The following is an 18,465-nucleotide window of genomic DNA, read 5'->3' as shown; positions in this document are numbered from 1 at the left end:
ATATTTCGGGGGGTTCAGACCCGCTCCCCCACGCTATACCACAAGCCATATGAGAGGGATTGTGAAGCCATTATGTGAAAGAGCGTGCAATGTGGTAGAGGAAGCTTTGCGTAGAACAGCACTGCACTGAGTCAGCCTCTTGACAGAGAAAGTGAATCCATTCTAGTAGAATCCACACCACAATGGAGGTAAAACCATTGATTCATTAGTTATGGAGCCAGCCACTATAGTTCAATAGCATTGCTTTCCATGAGGACTTAGTCAATATGAGAATTTCAGTCCAATGCGGCAGTAAAAGTCATATTCAAGATTCATCAAATTTTACTCATATTTGGATTCAAATTTCAATGCTATAAACATAAGTCTTAAAAAATATGTACAACAATGCATGATATAAGGAGAAAGAGATTTTAGTATCTCTTGAGATACTAGCAACTACCAATTTGAAAAATCATAGAACAAAAATATTTTCCACATAAATACTTGAATTTACGTGGGATCACAAAGACAATTATAAAATTGAAAAAAAAAACTGAATTCTATGTGTAACCAATATAATATCCACACATAATTGTTCACTTTCGTTTATGGGATGAGCTCTTCTTTATCATTAACATAGATAAGTGGTGGTTTCAAAATACTCCTTTTGTGAGCCTTATATAATAATTATCAAAGCCAATGCAGTACTGTCATTCAACACATATTTCATGCTATTTTCACCATTTTTCAGTCACAGTATCCATATTTTAGCAACAAAGTCAGCATCCTAACAGGTTTACTCTTTACAGTCAATATAAAACCACATAAGAGACCACTTAAGTCACACAAAATTGTTTCCCAGCAAATATTCTGCACAATTTGTACAAAAGATTAAAATACCCGATTCCAGTGTACTAATTTCCTTGAAAATATCTCCACAAACACATGTGCTTGATAAAAAATTGTATCACACGAAATTTGGAGTGATGCATTCAACCAATTTATTGAAATATATTTTTAAAAATTTGAGGGAGAAGTTGAATAACCACGGCATAAACAAAACTAGAAATTCAGAAGGGTATAAAAATAAAATTGAAATCAAAGAGTATGTCAAGAGCACACAAATACTTGCATTGTTCTAGATGACATCTTGGATACATGTAACCGAATAAAAATCAACCCCAATGGAAGAACAGAGAACAATCCAAAGGGAAGGTGGTTTTTGAACGAGCAAGAAGATGGGTGAACGTGCTATTTCACACACTGATAGTCCTAAAAATATTAAAACCATTAAGAGCCGTTGACACAATAACACCAGGTATCTGAGGATGCCAATGCAATTCTTTAACCTCCTTTTGCCCTTGATGAATGAACAGCAACTGTGGAGGCAAATCCTGTGAAAAAAAAATCATTAAAGAATCACTGAAGTGAATACGGCTGAATTACTTCAAAATAGAGTGAAATTCATTTTAGATTGGTTAAAATGATACCTCTATGTGCCATGAAACAATTACACACAACTAATGAAAAAAAAACATTGATGTCATAATAGGAAATATAATTGAGGACCTCAAATCCGGAAAGCTTGGGACCAAAGGGTTTCTGGATTTCTGGTCTTCGACACTTTTTTATAAATTTTTTTAATGCAATGAAGCCATAACTCAGAAATTACACACGAAAGAGATTTTAACATTAATAAGCATAAAACTTCAAGCAGTATTTCAATAAAATATATATGTATAACTTTGCTTTAAAATGATTAGAGAAAAAGTAGTAAGTGATTTTATACTCATACAATTCAAAACATTATTAGGAATTTGAACAACAGGCTCCAGATTCATCACTTAGGTCAGCAGACATTATTTTGTTAATTAATTAATTTATAAATGCATTCAGGCTCTAGTGCTTGATATTTGAGATCCCTGTGTGTCCCTGCCTAGGTTGTTAGTATATGTTCATAGCATGTGCTAACTTACTACTCGTACCAGAACAAGGCTTGGAGAGTGGTGCCATGAGGTGGCAAGTCGAAACACTACTCAGAGGAATATTCAAACGTTCCGGATTTCTGGTTTTCTGGGTTTCTGGATTCCGGATTTGAGGTCCTCAACTGTAGTTACCTAAACACCATAGCAGCCAACTTGTTAATGGAAATACCTACCCTTCTAGGAGAAATTGCATTGTCTAAAAAAATTACCAAGATATTTTGGCTTTTTTTTCCTAACAGTGGACCATATCGAAAAACAAGTCCCAGAATATCAGGAGAGAAATAGAGTATCAAAGAATATTAATAATTGTATTATTATCATTATTAAATAACCAGAAAGTTTTTACACACACCAATAAGAAGGTTGAAAAAAAACTTACTTCAGTTCCAGCAGAATCTCCCTCCTCTGCTTCCACGTCCTTCTCGAGCGATATATCCCAGAGGGCCACTTGATCATCGGCTCCGCCAGATGCAAACACAGTGCTATCCTTAGGATGCCACTCCACAGTAGTGACAGGAGAAATGTGATGCTTAAACGTGGCCACTGGTTCACCCGACTGTAATGAAGAACATAATTCACTATAATGAAGATATGACAATTCTTACACATTTTTCCCTTGACAGAGCACATTAAAAATCTTTGAAAGAAAAGCAATTCCATAACAACACACTAATTTAGACCAACATTAAATCAACAGCCAATGAATTTGACAAAAGTAATTTTTTCTAAGTAGCCTGAATTTAATACAAAAATTAGTTTTTCTAAGTTTTGATATTTAGTTTTATTAACAATTTTGTTTTTTACGAATAAAATAAAATGACAAAATTAAAACCAGCTCCTGAAACTCTTTGAAACCAGAAAACACATTAAGGTTAAAAAAAAGATGTTTAATATGATCTCCCACTCCTGGCCATCTGAAACCATGGAGTGGGCAATAACTAAGAGAAAAAAATTACAGGCTAAGAACAACAGAGCATAGATGTGGGTGTCATTGTGGTGCTGATAACGAAAATTAGATCATGCTGAAGCACTGAGACTGCCAATAGTAAGACAGTGAATCTAATAGAACATCCTCAATACAAGAATGCATGATTTTGCCTCGCAGATCATAGGCACAGATGCCAGTTTGTACAGGTGAAACGAGACACCAGGGTGGACTTGCGGGGCTTAGTTACTATTTTATAAACTCGGTGATTTTTTGGATGGTTTTAGATAAATAGAGAAGAATTTTGTGTAAATATAGGAAAACGTGGAGGGAAAATATCAGACCACAATCAATGTTTACTTTTGATGAGAGGGAAAAGTTGTATTATCTCACTTCTATTAGACACGGTTGTTCTGTGAAATAGTGTTTTTATGATCATGGTGAAAGTGTAAATGTGTGTCCTACTCTAGTTTTAGGACTTAATGACTGTGAAATTATAATGGTAGCTTCTGTTAGCTTGTAGGATAAGGTTTATGGTGCCCTGGAGTTATTTATGCTTGCATCCATGCTCATTTTATGCAAGAACTGATGATGCGTAGCGTACAATAATCTACATGGACTAACGATGAACCGCCTATGGAAATATTGACATTTTTACAGGAGGTATGGCATTATTCCATATTCTTTTTTTACTTCTGTGGATTTGCTATTGAGCGTTCCACATTTAGTTGACAGTATGGACTCTTATGGAGAATCGTTTCCCATGTTAATCTCCATAAGGCCAGGAGCAATCAATAACAGCACGAAAATTAATGTTGCGTTATGCACTGATTAAAAATTGCATTCTAATGTAGAAAGAGATGCTGCATTCATTGGCTCTAATAGTTTTTCGCTAAAAATTACTACAAAAGCTATAAAAAACATTTCCTTAAATTTCAGTCAGAAACGTGTATTTTTTTTACTTTATCTTCTTCTCGCAATTTCTGCCTGACCGTTGTCTGTATTTAAATGAATCTTCTGCACAAAATTCTTCACACTATTTTCTCTCTGATGGTCTTCATCAATTGTACAAATATTGAGTTAAAATGTTGTTATGCCGACGTAACACCCTTTAGGACAAGAAAATTTTGATTTTTGCAAGGTAAAAAGTAGTCGCTCACTAACTTACGTTTCTTAGGTTGTAGGTCCCTATATGCTGCGTATCAAATGTGAAGAAAACTACAGTTATTTTTGGTGAAATAATAATTAGCTTACATCTATTCTGAAGCGAGTTACAAGGTTTTGATCTTAAGAAAAAATATTACGGTGCCGCTGGGCCGGGCTTCTTGCTTTTTCTTGCGCGCAGAGGGAAAATTCTCGGGTGGAAAAGGAGTTTTTGTCAATGCATACTATGAAATGTATTTATCTATTCGTTTGATATCCTAAACAGAGAATACTCATGCGTCGTAACAGCAGTGTTTTTATCTGAATACATTGATACACGAAAGTAAGCAAGCGGCTTGGAAATAAGACGCTTTCGCCTTGGGTGTTTCGGTCCCATCGCGGAAACCAAGAAAGAGGATATCTCATAATCTGTGCGAAACACTACCCCATCCAGTGCACGCCTTTTTAAAAAGGGGGCTTGGGTTTTTTCTGAGTTCCTTTCATAGGGTACCATAAAACCTGCACCAGAATCGACCCTAGCCGAAGGGGCCATGGGAAGAATTTACGAAGGCGTTCAGTTTGTCGTTGCATTTTTTTGGAGTGAACAAGTGTTGTGTGGTCTGCTGAATTTGAGAATTGTGGAGTGTGTTTTACACTTATCTCTGCTGTAACACGCCCAATCAATATGTCCGATACAAAGACGAGGAGAAAAGGTGAGAAGCTCATAAGCCACGAAAGACAGTTGGTGCTCAAAAGCCGAGAAACTTCGAAGGCTACTGGGTGCTCGGAGTGTACTGTTTACAGAGTGAGAAAGGAAAGCTCCCGTGGTCCATTGGTAACTCCTTCAAAAACTTAAGAACTTAGACAGCCTTACAAAAATTCGAGAGCAGAGATTTTCGATGATTTTGTGAGATCGGGAATTAGAAGAAAGGTACATGAATCCTTCGTGAAAAATATTCCTCCGACTTTAAAATCCATCTTCAACTCGGTAAATATGGATGGTATTCTCCCAGATTCCAAAAGGACAACACTATATCGTCTTCTTTTGGACATAGGCTTTGTGTACGAACGCAGGGGGAAAAGAATCATCCTTATCGAAAGGGATGATATTATTCGTTGGTGGCACGATTAATTATTTAAGGCAGCTAAAAAAATATCGTCGCGAACACAGGACGAGTGTATTCACAGGCAAAAGTTGGATTAATGTTGGACAAATAGTGAACATTAGTTTGCGAAACAAACAATTAGAAAATCCGCATCAAGCTTTCCTTGCAGAACTAAATACTGGGCTTGGCCCCCACTTCCCGAGGAGGACGATTTGGAATTATACACGCAGGAACGGAAAATGGGAACATAAAAGGAGCATTGCATGTGTTTCTGTACAAAAAGAACTCAATGGATGAGCATGAAGAAGTGGGTGGCGAGTGTTACGAGAGATGGTTTGAGCGCTCACTTCTTGCAAACTTACCTGAAGGATCAATTATAGTGGTAGGTAATGCCTCTTATTACTCAAGGAAATTGGAATCCTTGCCTACTACAAGGTGGAGGAAAAGGAATATTAAGGAAATTAGCTTTGAAGATGTCAGATTTAAAAGAGATCTTTAATTTATAATAAACCAAGTACGGGAAAATTTTGAAAAATTAAAGATTGATGATGTCTTATACAACATCGCCTTTCATGTAATACTAGCCAGAGCCAAAAAATATTGCATAATATGGGAGGAATAGAAATTTTGTCTCATTAAGGAGTGGCGATAATTTTTATTGTCCTTCAATTTATTGCTATTTTTTACATTACAGATTATTCATTATTCAGCTTGTGTATTGAATAAGTACATACATAAAATAACAAAAGACCTTTCCTTTTATATTGCAGCAAAGGTATTGTAATTTATGCTAAAAAATTCCTTAATTTACGCCGTCTTTCTTGCGATCCCTAACTCCTTTTTGAACTAAACCATTTTGGCGCCATATTATGTGTGGTTGCATACGCTGTTAGGATGCCTGCCGGCAGAGCGGAAGCTTGGCAACACTGTTATCCATAAGGCCCGTACTGTCAACTAAATGTGGAACGCTCTATACCATTGTAGTTTAGAATTTGTTTTCATTGTAACAAACGGGCAACAGTAATGTGGCCAGGATAACTCCCAGGGCAGGGTCTATAAGCTCTTTGATTTTCACTCCTGCTCCTCGGAAGGAGGAGGACAAGGAAAGAGAAGGATGAGAGGCGCCACCACGATAGGAGCCTGACGACGCCTCCTGGGAGAGGATAGGGATGGATGGGAGGGGATGAGGAATCCCTCACCGTCATTGGGATTGGGGGGCCTACTGTGTACTAGCAAAATCATGACTTGCTGTTTCTAGAGAAAGGAAAAAATTCCATATGAGGAAGAAAATTCCTGCGATTTTCAGAAGATAGCCAGTTTGTACAGCAGACATTACCACCATCAAATTTTTAACGCCAGCACAGATATCTCGTGGAGTCTCAATCATCAGCCATTCGATCAATAATTTTTTTTACATATTTTAACCTTTGAATTAAAAGCAAGCCCAAAATAACACACTAACTTAGATCAGCCATAACTCAAAAGACAATGAATTTAGCAACAGTAATTTTTATTCCAGTTTGTAGCCCGAATTTAATATGAAAACTAGGTTTTCTAATTTTTTACATACTTCGTACGAATTATTTTTTTGTTTACTAATAATAAATAAAAATAAAATCATCAGCTATACAATTAATCATTTTTGGGATTATTTTCTTCTCATTACCATAGGCAAGTCCTCTCAAAAACTTCCCCACTTTCACTTTCCAACCTTCCTATATTCTCCCTTTCCTGCCCTGACCTTAAAACTACCTCTTTTCTATGAAATGGGTGCAAGAGTTGCTTAGTAATCATGACACAGAAACGAAAGAGCAAATTACAAAGAAATTGATCAAAAATAGTGGATACATTATGATAAATCTCATTTAACAACCCATTAGGGCTTATGAAAAACTCAAATGTTTAGTCGATAAAATTAGGCTTGCCATTAACATTAACTGAAACATTGGCACACAATATTTACTTACGTCAAACATCCTGAGATCCCAAACAAGAATCTTTCCATCGTCTCCTCCAGAGACAATGAAGGGCTCCGAGCGATTCCAGCTGATCACATTCACGTCCATGTCGTGAGCATTGCTTGCTGTCAGCATGCACTTTCTACTACGGGTATCCCAAATTCGAATGCTGGAACAAAAACATTGCAATGAATAAAATGTTGAAGATTGAGCAGTATACACATAGTCATTTGTAAACAAAATGCAAGGAATATTTCATAAACCGATAAATATATGTACTGGATCAATATAAATATTTTACAAAGAAAACATCTTCAAGATTAAAAAATGCTATCTAAGAGAAACAAAAGAATACATGTATAATTCATCTAAATGAGAAAATATTTTAGAATGAGAATATAATTTAGAAGGATGTGAAAAGGATAGAGGGATAGAAGGCAGGAGGTCACCAAGTGTACCGCCACCTTCAGGCAAAGTTAAATACACCAAAGGATGAAGTTTGCAATGAAAAAATATTTGACTTAGCTGGGATTCGAAACCGGATCTCCTGATTGCCGATCAGGTGTATTAGCCAGTTACACCACAAAGCCATTTTCTCGGAGCAAACTTCAGGCTCAGAGTGACTGTGTACAAAGCCACTTATTTCTGCAGTGCTTTGAAATTCATCGTCGCCGACATGCGACAAAATAGGGATTTTTCTCTCTCCAACAGTGACCTAGTAAGCATGACCCTCGCCACAGTGTGGACTTGTGATGTCAACATCTTGTTCGGTAAAACCCATCTCTTCCCAGTGAACTTTGGGATGGGTTTTACCGCACTAGATGTTAACGTCACAAGTCCACACTATTGGAACATACGATGGAGGTTGGAAGGTCCAGATATTGGGAGATCCAGGTTTGAATCCCGGCTAAGTCAAATATTTTTTCATGGCGAACTTAATCCTTTGGTTTATTTAACTTTGCACCCGTGCACGTGACTGCATACAAAGTCACTCGTTTCTGCAGTGCTTTGACCTTAAGGCAACATCTAAAAGATGAGCATAGGCTTCAACCTACCCAGGGTTCCACCACAATTTGAACCAGAGAAGGGAGATTCATTTCCCCAGCAAACGTGCTCGGCTTGTAGTCAATTAGATGGTATGCATAGGCAGATTTAGGGGGGGATGGGGGTATGTGCCCACCCAAGATACTTAAAAATAGACAAAATATTTTATAGGCTCATCATTACGTGTGCTTTTTTATATTGCAGAGCCTCAATCGTTTAATTTCAAATACAGTGAGTCCTCGTTTAACGTCACTTACCGCTCCTGAAAAATGTGACGATAAACGAAATGACGTTAATCGAAACATAATATCCCATAAGAAACAATGTAAAAAGTGAATATCGGATCCTAAACCTCACAATTCCTGTGCGAAAAAATTTTAGCGTATCATATCTGGGGCATTTTTTACGATGGGAATGCCAAGCTATGGCATAAATACGAGTTCCTGTCTTCATCGACTACAATAGCAGCACTGATGTAAATCCTTCTCCATTTTTGTATCTTCCCGCATTTGCTTTTCGGCTTCGCTATGGTGGTCGCCCGGGCGAGCGTCGCCTGGGCATCATCATCGCTGAAACATCGTCGCAGTTACAGGAACCAAAATTATTGTGAACACGGCGAAAAAAGTGATGACAAAAACTCCCGAGTTCTACACGGAAAAATTCCTTGAAATCACTTTTTAGGTTCCTGAAAACCATTATGTCAAGTAAAACCTTGCGCACCTACCTAAGAATTCATTTTGCAGAAAATTTGCTAAAACCGTAATCGCAATTAACAATAAACACACCGTTTAACACTTCATTTAGACTGACTGTACATATTACCGCCCACAAAACGAACAACCTGCAACGCCCGCCGCTTCGCATTTTTTTTCGCACAAAATTTAAAAGCCTCGACGTTATCGCGAAGCGAAGGTGTGATAAACGAATGACGGTCTCAAAATTTTCGTGACGTTATCGCGAAATGACGTTAAACGGGGTGACGTAGAACGAGGACTCACTGTAAATAACTTTCATATTAAAATAAAGAGTATGTTTCGTACAGTAACTTTGAACCTTGTTTTTGATCTCAAGCATGAGTAGATCGTTAGCCTATCAGACCATTGTGTCCTCCCTCACCCCCCAGAAAAAAATCCTGGATCCGCCCCTGCTTGTTCGATATTGTATTTGGAAGAGAAGACTGACAGCTGAGGTAATTTGTACCATGAGGTATAGGTAAAAGAAGGAAAGGTAGAGAGAACCACTGCATCAACATGAGCCTGCTCTTAACAGAAGGTGCCAAGGGCCAAAAAGAGTGCCAATGGGGACCATGGCTTAACGTCCATCTCACAAACAGAGAGCTATGCAAGAAGTGCTCTCCTCAGAGCATTCAAGCAGGGATCGGGCAGCCTCCGAAAAATCTCAGCAGATCAAAAATGAGTATGTATTTACCAAGGTGAAAAATTGATTCAGATTCCAGAAGTACAACAACCCACAAATTTATATACAACCGTGCTTTTCACGATCATTTGAATTTTTGCACCACGTAATAGCAAAAAACAAAACATTGGAATCAATGACCATTTCTTCCATGCTGTAGTACCACAGTGACGTTGAAGATATATATGCTCAGTTCCAAAATTTAGCAATTAATATTAATTAGATAGTGATGATAAGAGTGATGTTTTTGTTTACTCAATTCTTTCACAGCTAGTAATAATTTTTGACATGGTTCTATCGCTGCCTGGAATTAAGTGTTATTTTTCTTGGAGCCTATGATATCAGAATCTACAGAATTGGTTTTACTGCAATCGGAATCAAAATATCAGAACCAGAATCACTAAAATGTTGGAATCGACCCATTACTACTTCAAACCCGAAAGCAAAAGGATGGGCACAGCATGCGATGTGCCACAAAAGCAGAAAATTACCTTTTATCAACGGAGCATGAGGCTAAAACGTGTCTTTCGTTCGGCGACCACTGAAGATCCTCAACAGATGCTGTGTGGCCCACCAGAGGCCTCTGATCAACCTTCCAATTAGTGCCACTTTCATCGGGCTGCCAAATGTGAATGGCAGATTTACAGTCACCAGTGGCTAAAACACCTAGGTTTTTGGAAGAGAAAAAAAAGAGTGACAGACTATTCACATCAGAGAAAAACTGTGTGAAATCAGAACATATCATCTTCATGTGTTTGCAAAGTGCCACGGCCAGATCAAAGGGGGGTCCCAAGGGATCCTGGGCCACCCTCTAAGCATGTATCTTCCGCTAATATAGACAAAAATATCGCAAAAATCGGAAAAACAGAAAAACTAACATGTGTGAGGGGACTCCAAGTGAAGCTGGGTTTTTTTTTTGTTAACATGTGGTCATCGACATTGACGTTATTATAAATGGAAAATTGTGTCACTTGCATTTCCTGTCATTACGTTACAAATTGCAACACACTGAAACAGCGGGCATCCCGGCTTCCCACCAAAATGGGCCTCGGGCCACCCACATCTTAAATCCAGCCCTTCCAAGTGCCCAGGTTGTAATGCAACAATTAACGTGACTTCTTCAGTCTTTATTCATCTATTTAATTCAGTCCAAACATGCACACTGCCAATTACAGAGGAATCACAATAACAAGAGAACAATTTAGCAATATTATGCAAAAATGTAACCAACAATGAACAAAATAATATTAAACAGTATTTACAAATAAATAATAAAGAATGGTAGACTTCATCAGGTGGTGCGAGGAGTAGTGAAAATTACGATTTAGATGGTGCAAGACAGTTGAGGGATGGAAAAAAAGGATCAAAATCTGGAACACATTTGGAATAGGAGTTAATGGAAGAAGGAAGTATAAATAGAAAAGAACGTTTAGAGACAGAAAGGCAATGAAATAAGTCACTCGACCTCATCGTGCACAAAGGAACAGGCAGCGGGAAGAGGGAAAGAAGGTAAGATGATCTGTTAATCATATTTAAGAAGAGTCTCCGGTCATTGAGGATACGGTGACAGCTGAAGTTGCAGTACCAAGAGATGATCTAATCTTATTCATTGACGTCATAGCAAAATTAGCAGTACCAGAATGCACTTTCCTAAACTTTTTTTAGAAGTGAAATATTACTATTACAAGTGCTTTTTGTTACAAGTTATTACTTAAAATTTATAGCATAATTTTTTGTTTTGGTTATGAATGTATATATTAGAAGTTTTGAAGCAGCAAAATTGACGAAAGTGTTATTTGACTATCATGTCTTTTGTTAACCAGTGCCAGAACAGAATTCCAGCACCATGACACCCCTGATCTTATTGAGGGAGAAGTTATGACAAGACTTGGGGTGGTAGTGGACAACAGTAAGAAAAAATTCAACGGGCATTCCAGGAGCTTTAATGAAGAAACCATAGACCAGATTTGGATGCAGTATTCCAGGTATATTCTTGAGTACTAATGAGGCATTATATAATCAAATACATATAGAATTTCACATATTCAAGGGTGGAAATCAGGGGAAAATGCAACCATAAAAAAGACTTAATGAGGTAATTATTAGGAATAAAATGAGAATTTACCACTAAATGACACAACATACTGATGTTAAAATGAGCTAATTTTCAATTTCAAGGTTCCATTGCTGCTGACATGGGCTGACATAAGGTAAACAAGTTAGTATTACCCATTTCAGATTATAGTCATGCTTTACAGGTTGTAATCAATTTTGAACATGTCATGTGAATGGTGAAGTTAATTTTATAGGTTAATTTTATTAATTGGAAGAAATTCCACTATTCCTTACACAATAAATGCTACTCGTTGGTCTAAAGAGTGCACCCCCTCCCCTCTAAAAGATCTTTCTGTCTACAGCCTTGTACTTGATAGACTGCAACATCTGAACACCACAAATAAACCTCTAATGCCCATGGAAATAAAGGATCCTGGATAGCTAAGTGGTCTGTGCAATAGCCCCAAAAGTCAAAGATCCTTGGTCGATTTCTTAATCTAGGTATTTTTTCCAATTGAAAATATGTAATACGTTATGGTGTAATAAAAAAAAACTGATGGATACAGTCAACACCCGACAAATACATAACATTTATAAGAACAGATCAATAGATGGTTACGACTGATTCCACATTTATCTCTGAAAATGCCACCAAATATGTACTGGATGCAAGGACGTAAAAAAATTCAGGACGTAAGGAAAAAAATACCTGGCACTGTAGGGCACCAATCAATGCCAAATCCTTCAGAAAGATGGCCTGAAAATGTAAAAATTGGTTTCCTTTCTGCATCACTGTCAGGGGTTGCTTTACTGCAGTACAGCTCCAAAGAATAGGAGTTCTGCACAGCTCTGAGTTGGGGACTAAGGTCCCATATGCTCACCCGACCCAGCTCAGACCATGAGGCACATAAAACAGCCTGATTCACCTGCTCTGCCTGAATATAAATAAAATAAGAAATTGTTTAAATTTATAACTAAAATGAAGCCAAACAACGATTTATCAATTTACTTCTTTTGTAGTAGATATTACTTTGGCATTTTAACTGCCATCGCTGTACTAAGTTAAAATATTCACAGACAATGAATGATGGAAATAATTGTGTGAGATTCAACTGAGCACCGAGAACATTCTTAACTAGTGTAATGTTACCAGCATTCAAGGCTATCTAAGTTCAGTTCAAGGTTAGTGGGCACCAGTGTTGTAGTTGGGCCTGTACAGTGTACCCCCTAAAATCCAAACTCGTTATAAGCGAAAATATAGAGAATTTCGTATGGTATTGTGTTGTGGGGACAGCCTACTCACCTTCACAGTGTACTGAAGATACAAAAAAAGATGGTGAGAGTGATGTGTTGTAAAAGTTACTATGCCCATTGTCGTCCTCTATTTAAAAGTTTAAAATTATTATCCGCCCCTTGTGTTTATATTTATCATTGTGTATTACTCGTGAAACAAAATAGTTGCAGATTTGAATTGAATAGTAAAATACACATGTATGGCACAAGGCAATGTAACAACCTACATGTTAAGCCAAATAATTTGTCTATGGCATCCAATGGTCCAAGGTCTATGTGTGTGAAATAATACAATAACCTACCAGAACACATTAAAAAAGAAATGAGGACACCTGTTTTTAAAAAAAATGGTCCATGAATATCTGGTTGATAAATGTTTTATAGCGTTAAAGAATACTTGGTGCCAAATTTGTAATACATACTTTCTTTTTTGTAATTTATGTAAGATTTCTTGCATATTGACTTATCCTATGCATATACCAGTAGCCACTGTGTAATGTGTCTCTTGGATGAATAAATCTTATCTTATCTTATATGTTCAAAGCTTTGTGTGAAAATTTCACAGAGACAAAAATCATTCACCCTGACCAGGAATCGAACCCGGATCTCCAAATCAGATTTATTTATTTATTTATTGCACAAAATACATAAATTAATTTATTGCACATACACAGACAAGTTCCAAGAATTAACCCATTAATTATTGACAAATTATACCCATACAACATCAAGAGAAGCAAGTTAAAAATGAAGATTAAAATAAAATATCAACACATCAAAAAGACAATGGTGAACATGACAAAAAATAATAGGAAAAACATTTCATATCTGATTAAGATTGTTCCTCAAACATTGATTAAACTTTATAGGCTTCATGGCAAAAATATCGATTTCAGGAGGAAGTTCATTTCCTTCCCTCAGAATCCTAGCAATAGGACTGTGGTACATGTAATTTCATCTATAAAATTCTCTATGTTCTGTATTCTAAGACTTGCTTCCGGTAGAATGAGATCGTATTTGCAGGGATACTAATTCCAAAAGTTCAGATCTAGAAATACTATTATTTAATAACTTGTGTAAGAACATCATATCTGACATGATGAGTTGAAATTACTAAGTCCATTTATGCATCAGGGTAACAGATATTATTGATGTCAGCAATGACTTTGCACATGCATAGCCTAATAAAACGTCTTTCAACTTTTTCAAGCCTGTTTACATGAAACTCATAAAATGGTGACCAAACAATGCTGCCATATTCCAAAATAGGTAACACAGGTATCATAAATATTGTCGTGGAAGGTTATTCGGGATTTCCACTAGGTCAGGTTATCCAACTCCATCTCGGCCGACGTTTCAATGTACAAGTTGTCCATCATCAACAGGCCTGAAACGTCAGCCAAGAAGTTTGAGAAACTGACCCAGTGGAATTCCCGAATAACCTTCCACGATTCAATATCCCAGGAAAGCCTGCAATCATTCTTCATGGTAAATAGTAATTTGATACAGGTTAGATCAAAAATGTATTATACAATGTTACTGACCCTAATCCTGTTCACACAGCCCTGGTGCTTGATAAGGGCACAGTCGAGCTTTGGTTTCTTCTCCTCATCTTCCTCTTCGTCGCTTTCATCATCGTCGTCATCCTCCTCTTCATCTTCACTCTTGATTTTTTGGGTTTTATGAAGGTTGGACATCTGAAAAAAATACAACCACAATGAATCATCAAGAGGATTGGGTTAGAGTAGGGATCTCCAATTTCAATAGGATCTCCAAGGGCCGCATTCCAAGTTCCGAATCGCCCCGTGGGCCGGATAGCAAATTTGCCGATGACTGAAGTATTCGATACCAACGTCTACTGAAGAATCCGGTGGCGCATTTCTTATTTATGAACAGATGAAGGTGACTTTGACGTGCAGTAGAGCGCTGCAATGCTCCTAGCGGCGTCTCACAGAGTTAAACGAGCGAGAATCGCACGCTACTTGAAACGAGTGCGCTGGCCGGATGAAAGCCCTTTGTGGGCTGGATCCGGCCCACAGGCCATATTTTGGAGACCCCTGGGTTAGTGTTGGCAAACCCACCCTGTAGTATCGGGTTCAGATCCCTGTGATGGCAAAGAATTCTCGGAGATTGCCCGATGCCTGCTCGAATGCTGTGTGGAGGACAATTCAAGTGCAACACTTCGTCCATTGGATAGGACGTTAAGCCGTGGTCCCCTTGGCATCTTGGGCTAATAGCAGGCTAACGCCAATGCTGGGTTTCCCTCCATACCATTCCCTCATGGTGCAAATGACCAAATGATAAATCATTGATAAGGCAGGCTAAGAATTTCTTCCAATTAAAGGACAAAATACTAATCCTTACAAACCAAAAATGGGGAAACATGTGAAATCTGATGATTCCATTGTCGCTGGCTCAATTTCATAGAATTTCACCATGATGATAAGAGCAATTACGACTTAGTAATTTTCCATACAGCATTTATTTTATCCAAATAGTTTCGACATTTACACTGCAACCCTCATAGATACATCTCCTAAGTTTTTGGAAGTTGGTGCTACATTTAAGTGAACAGTGTGTGGAAAATTACTATGTTGTTATGACTCCCATCACCATGTGAAATCTAATTATTTCAACGTAGAGAAACCATTCTAAGTGGCCTCAGAACCAATTTAAGAACAGAAAAGTGACTGCTTAGTGAGGTGATCACAAAATAGAAGTGAAAAATTACCATTAGAAGGGGTACAAATGAAGCAATACTGGTTTCACCACTGGATGCAATTACATAAATTTAAAGCCTTTCAAACATGTGCTAGAATGCAAGAGTTTCAAGATTAGAAGAGTACTCAAATGCCCCGACTAGTTATAAGCTAAAAATCAACACAAAAAAAAACAAAAGTATTGGTTCCAGAAGACGAGAAGAGGCATAGTCCAACTGAAACAATGAAAACATAAACTTTGAGCAGTGAAGAAGTTTTGGTACTTAGGTAGCTGAGTGACCAATGATGGACAAAGCATGAAGGAAATAGTCGGTAGAATAGCCAAAGCAAAGTGGGCATTCCTCTAACAGTTTTCCTAGCTGAAAATATAAGCAATGACCAATTTTAATTTCTCCTGGTGAATTATATTGATGAATTCTTCTCATGATAAAGGATTTAAACCAGAAGAGTTAGGTATGCAGGTGTAAAAGATTACCCAATGGAAAATTTGGGTGGAGGGCTGCATTAAACCAATCTTATGATTGATGACTATAGGGTGGTTTCCTAATATTTTTTATTGCCTAAATCGAAAGATTATTACTCCTGGAGTACGAATTTCACATTTTAGATTTTTAAATGACGATATCCATTTTTTGCGATTAAATGAAAAGTGAAAATTTTCAAGCGTGCGAAAACGCGACGGCTAAGTATGAATGCTGGGAAAAGCCGGTGTGACGTCATTCTGGTTCCCGCTGCCACAAAGTGAAGTGACCTTGGGGAGAGTATGAGTGTGCCGCTGCGATGCAGGCTGCTAGCAGGTAGTAGAGTACCCTGCTAGCAGGTAGCGCTTGGCTTAAAAAAGGATTATTAATACCTTATGAAATGAAGGAAACTTTCCGACCTTAGGCAATTTTAATAGGTGATTATTAAGACATGTTTCCCTGAGGTATGTCCCTCATGCATGCATTGGTAATCTCAGACAAAGTAAAACTCCTATCTACTCATATAAAAACTAGGTCCCTGTGACATCACGTGGAGTGGCATTGCATGGGCACCTTTTTCAAATGAGGTTAAAATTGACCATTGTCATTTGTCTAAACTGTGATTTCTAAAACCAAATAATTTGTATATTATGAATACAGAACTGGTGGGTAATGAATCGCAATCACTGCCTTTTGTTTTCTTTGATGAAGGAAATATGGCAAATAAGGGCTCAATTGATGAACAGTTGGTCAGTTACTTCTCCATCAGAGATTTACAAACTTTTCACAAAACCAGTGGCGCTGACTCCATGGGGCTTGAGGGGGCCCGAGCCCCCTCAAAAATTTGTTATGAGTGTGAGGAAAAATGTGTCAGGCTTGCCGATTTTCCCCGGAGTGTCCAGATATCAAGATTCGAGTTATTAGGGTTCTAATGTTGATCATATGACTCTTCTAAAATGCTTAAAAAACTTAAAACTCACTACTTATAAAATTTCCCGTGGCAAGATCCCTGGTTTGGGCCCCCCAATATTTTTTGTATGTCGGCACCCCTGCACAAAACCTTTGAACAGGAAATACAATATACCAAGGACAGGAATGAGTTTAAAAATCAAATTTATAACAACTAAAATGATGAAAAAAGAAAATTGAAGATATCTAATGCAATTAGATGGATGCTCATTGCACACTTATGCAGTCATCAAACATTTAATGATACCAGGATAACTCCACCCCAAAAAAGATTTCCGCACAGAGAGGTTTCAAATATTCTTATACTATTCGTAGCACAGAAAACGTTTTCCTAGGTGCCGGCAGCAAAAGGCTAAGAATTACCTCATTAAATAGACATCCGTTCATCACAGTGGGAGGACCGTTTATTGAGAGAGGTGTGGTCATCAGGTTTTGGAGGGATGGGGAGCAGTAGGGGTCCATGATAAATACCCTTAAAACTAAGAGGTAACGACCAGGACCAGCCAAAGAAATTTGTCTGCATGGATAAATTCTCTCTTGGGATCTCTTCCCACCCTTCACTCTTGGAATGCTTTTAGGTTACCCTGCAGAGCTGCATCAACTGGGACTGGGACAACTCGACTAAATGGTTCCTCCTGCCCACTCTTGTATGTAAGCAAGATATACTCTCAAGCTGATGTGGAGACCCCGAGGCGGCAGAATGTTTGAAAATAGATAGATGACGGCCGTTATATATTTTATTCGACCAAAAGTCTCATATAAAGGCCCAAAAGGCGAATGAGAAGCACAAATTCTACAAGACATATGTAATAGGGAGAATAAAATTCTCATCGAATATATATACTCACTTTCATCACAATGACACTGTTGGTATGCGCCTTCGAAGATTGGGTTCCAGCTACCAAGTACGCAGACAGTGGATATGTACTTCTGTCACTACCTAAGTCATCTTTTATTATGTCAAAGCTCAAGCATGGTGATCCTATAATGAAAACGTAAGGCATTTTTAATTCGCAACCCCGAAATGACGTATCACCGCATCACAAAGGAGAATCCATTTTTACTTGTCAAATTCAGCATTATATGGAAAAAATCTTACCCGTAGTAGCTTGATGAAGCATTATATACGCCGATTGATCGCATACAAGATGCTCGTCTTCCTTCATGGACTTCCCCGGTAAATACACTTCCCTCTTAACTGGAACGTTCGATTCTGATTCTTCTTCCATGTCATCTTCATGTTCTGACATGGAATCATCACTAGATTCAGAACTTCCAGAACCCTGCTTCTCGTCATCAACTTCCATTTTTGCTAATTTCTCCTCACTTTCCCACGTTTCTCGACGTGCGACCGCGTGTTTTCGGTGTTTACAAAAGTTAACAAATGGTATACGTAATGTGCAAATACTAC

General features: G+C 37.8%; 1 protein-coding gene across 1 annotated transcript; it reads right to left on the bottom strand.

Annotated features, from left to right (window-relative positions):
* Positions 1-303: 303 nt before the first annotated feature.
* LOC124168977 (glutamate-rich WD repeat-containing protein 1) lies at positions 304-18,446 on the bottom strand. Its single transcript, XM_046547401.1, has 8 exons — positions 18,154-18,446; positions 17,903-18,036; positions 14,449-14,601; positions 12,321-12,546; positions 10,048-10,222; positions 7,106-7,265; positions 2,344-2,520; positions 304-1,373 (listed from the first exon to the last, which is right to left on the bottom strand). Exons 1-8 carry the CDS (start codon positions 18,359-18,361, stop codon positions 1,236-1,238), a joined length of 1,371 nt encoding a protein of 456 aa, XP_046403357.1. The 5' UTR covers positions 18,362-18,446; the 3' UTR covers positions 304-1,235.
* Positions 18,447-18,465: the final 19 nt, after the last annotated feature.

This window comes from Ischnura elegans, chromosome 12 (genome assembly GCF_921293095.1).
Source record: "Ischnura elegans chromosome 12, ioIscEleg1.1, whole genome shotgun sequence".
Taxonomy (NCBI): Eukaryota; Metazoa; Arthropoda; class Insecta; order Odonata; family Coenagrionidae; genus Ischnura; species Ischnura elegans.
Note: the sequence above shows the minus strand (reverse complement) of the source record. Positions and strands in the feature narration are given on the sequence as shown.

Bases quoted from the DNA above. Each gene is read 5' to 3' on its own strand.
- LOC124168977 (XM_046547401.1), bottom strand. From the start codon at position 18,361: ATGGAAGTTGATGACGAGAAGCAGGGTTCTGGAAGTTCTGAATCTAGT. The intron at 14,602-17,902 runs GTGAGTATATAT...TATTTTTTTCAG, and splicing joins ACAGTGTCATTGTGATGAAA to ATGTCCAACCTTCATAAAAC. The intron at 7,266-10,047 runs GTAATTTTCTGC...TTTTTGTTCCAG, and splicing joins TCATGCTCCGTTGATAAAAG to CATTCGAATTTGGGATACCC.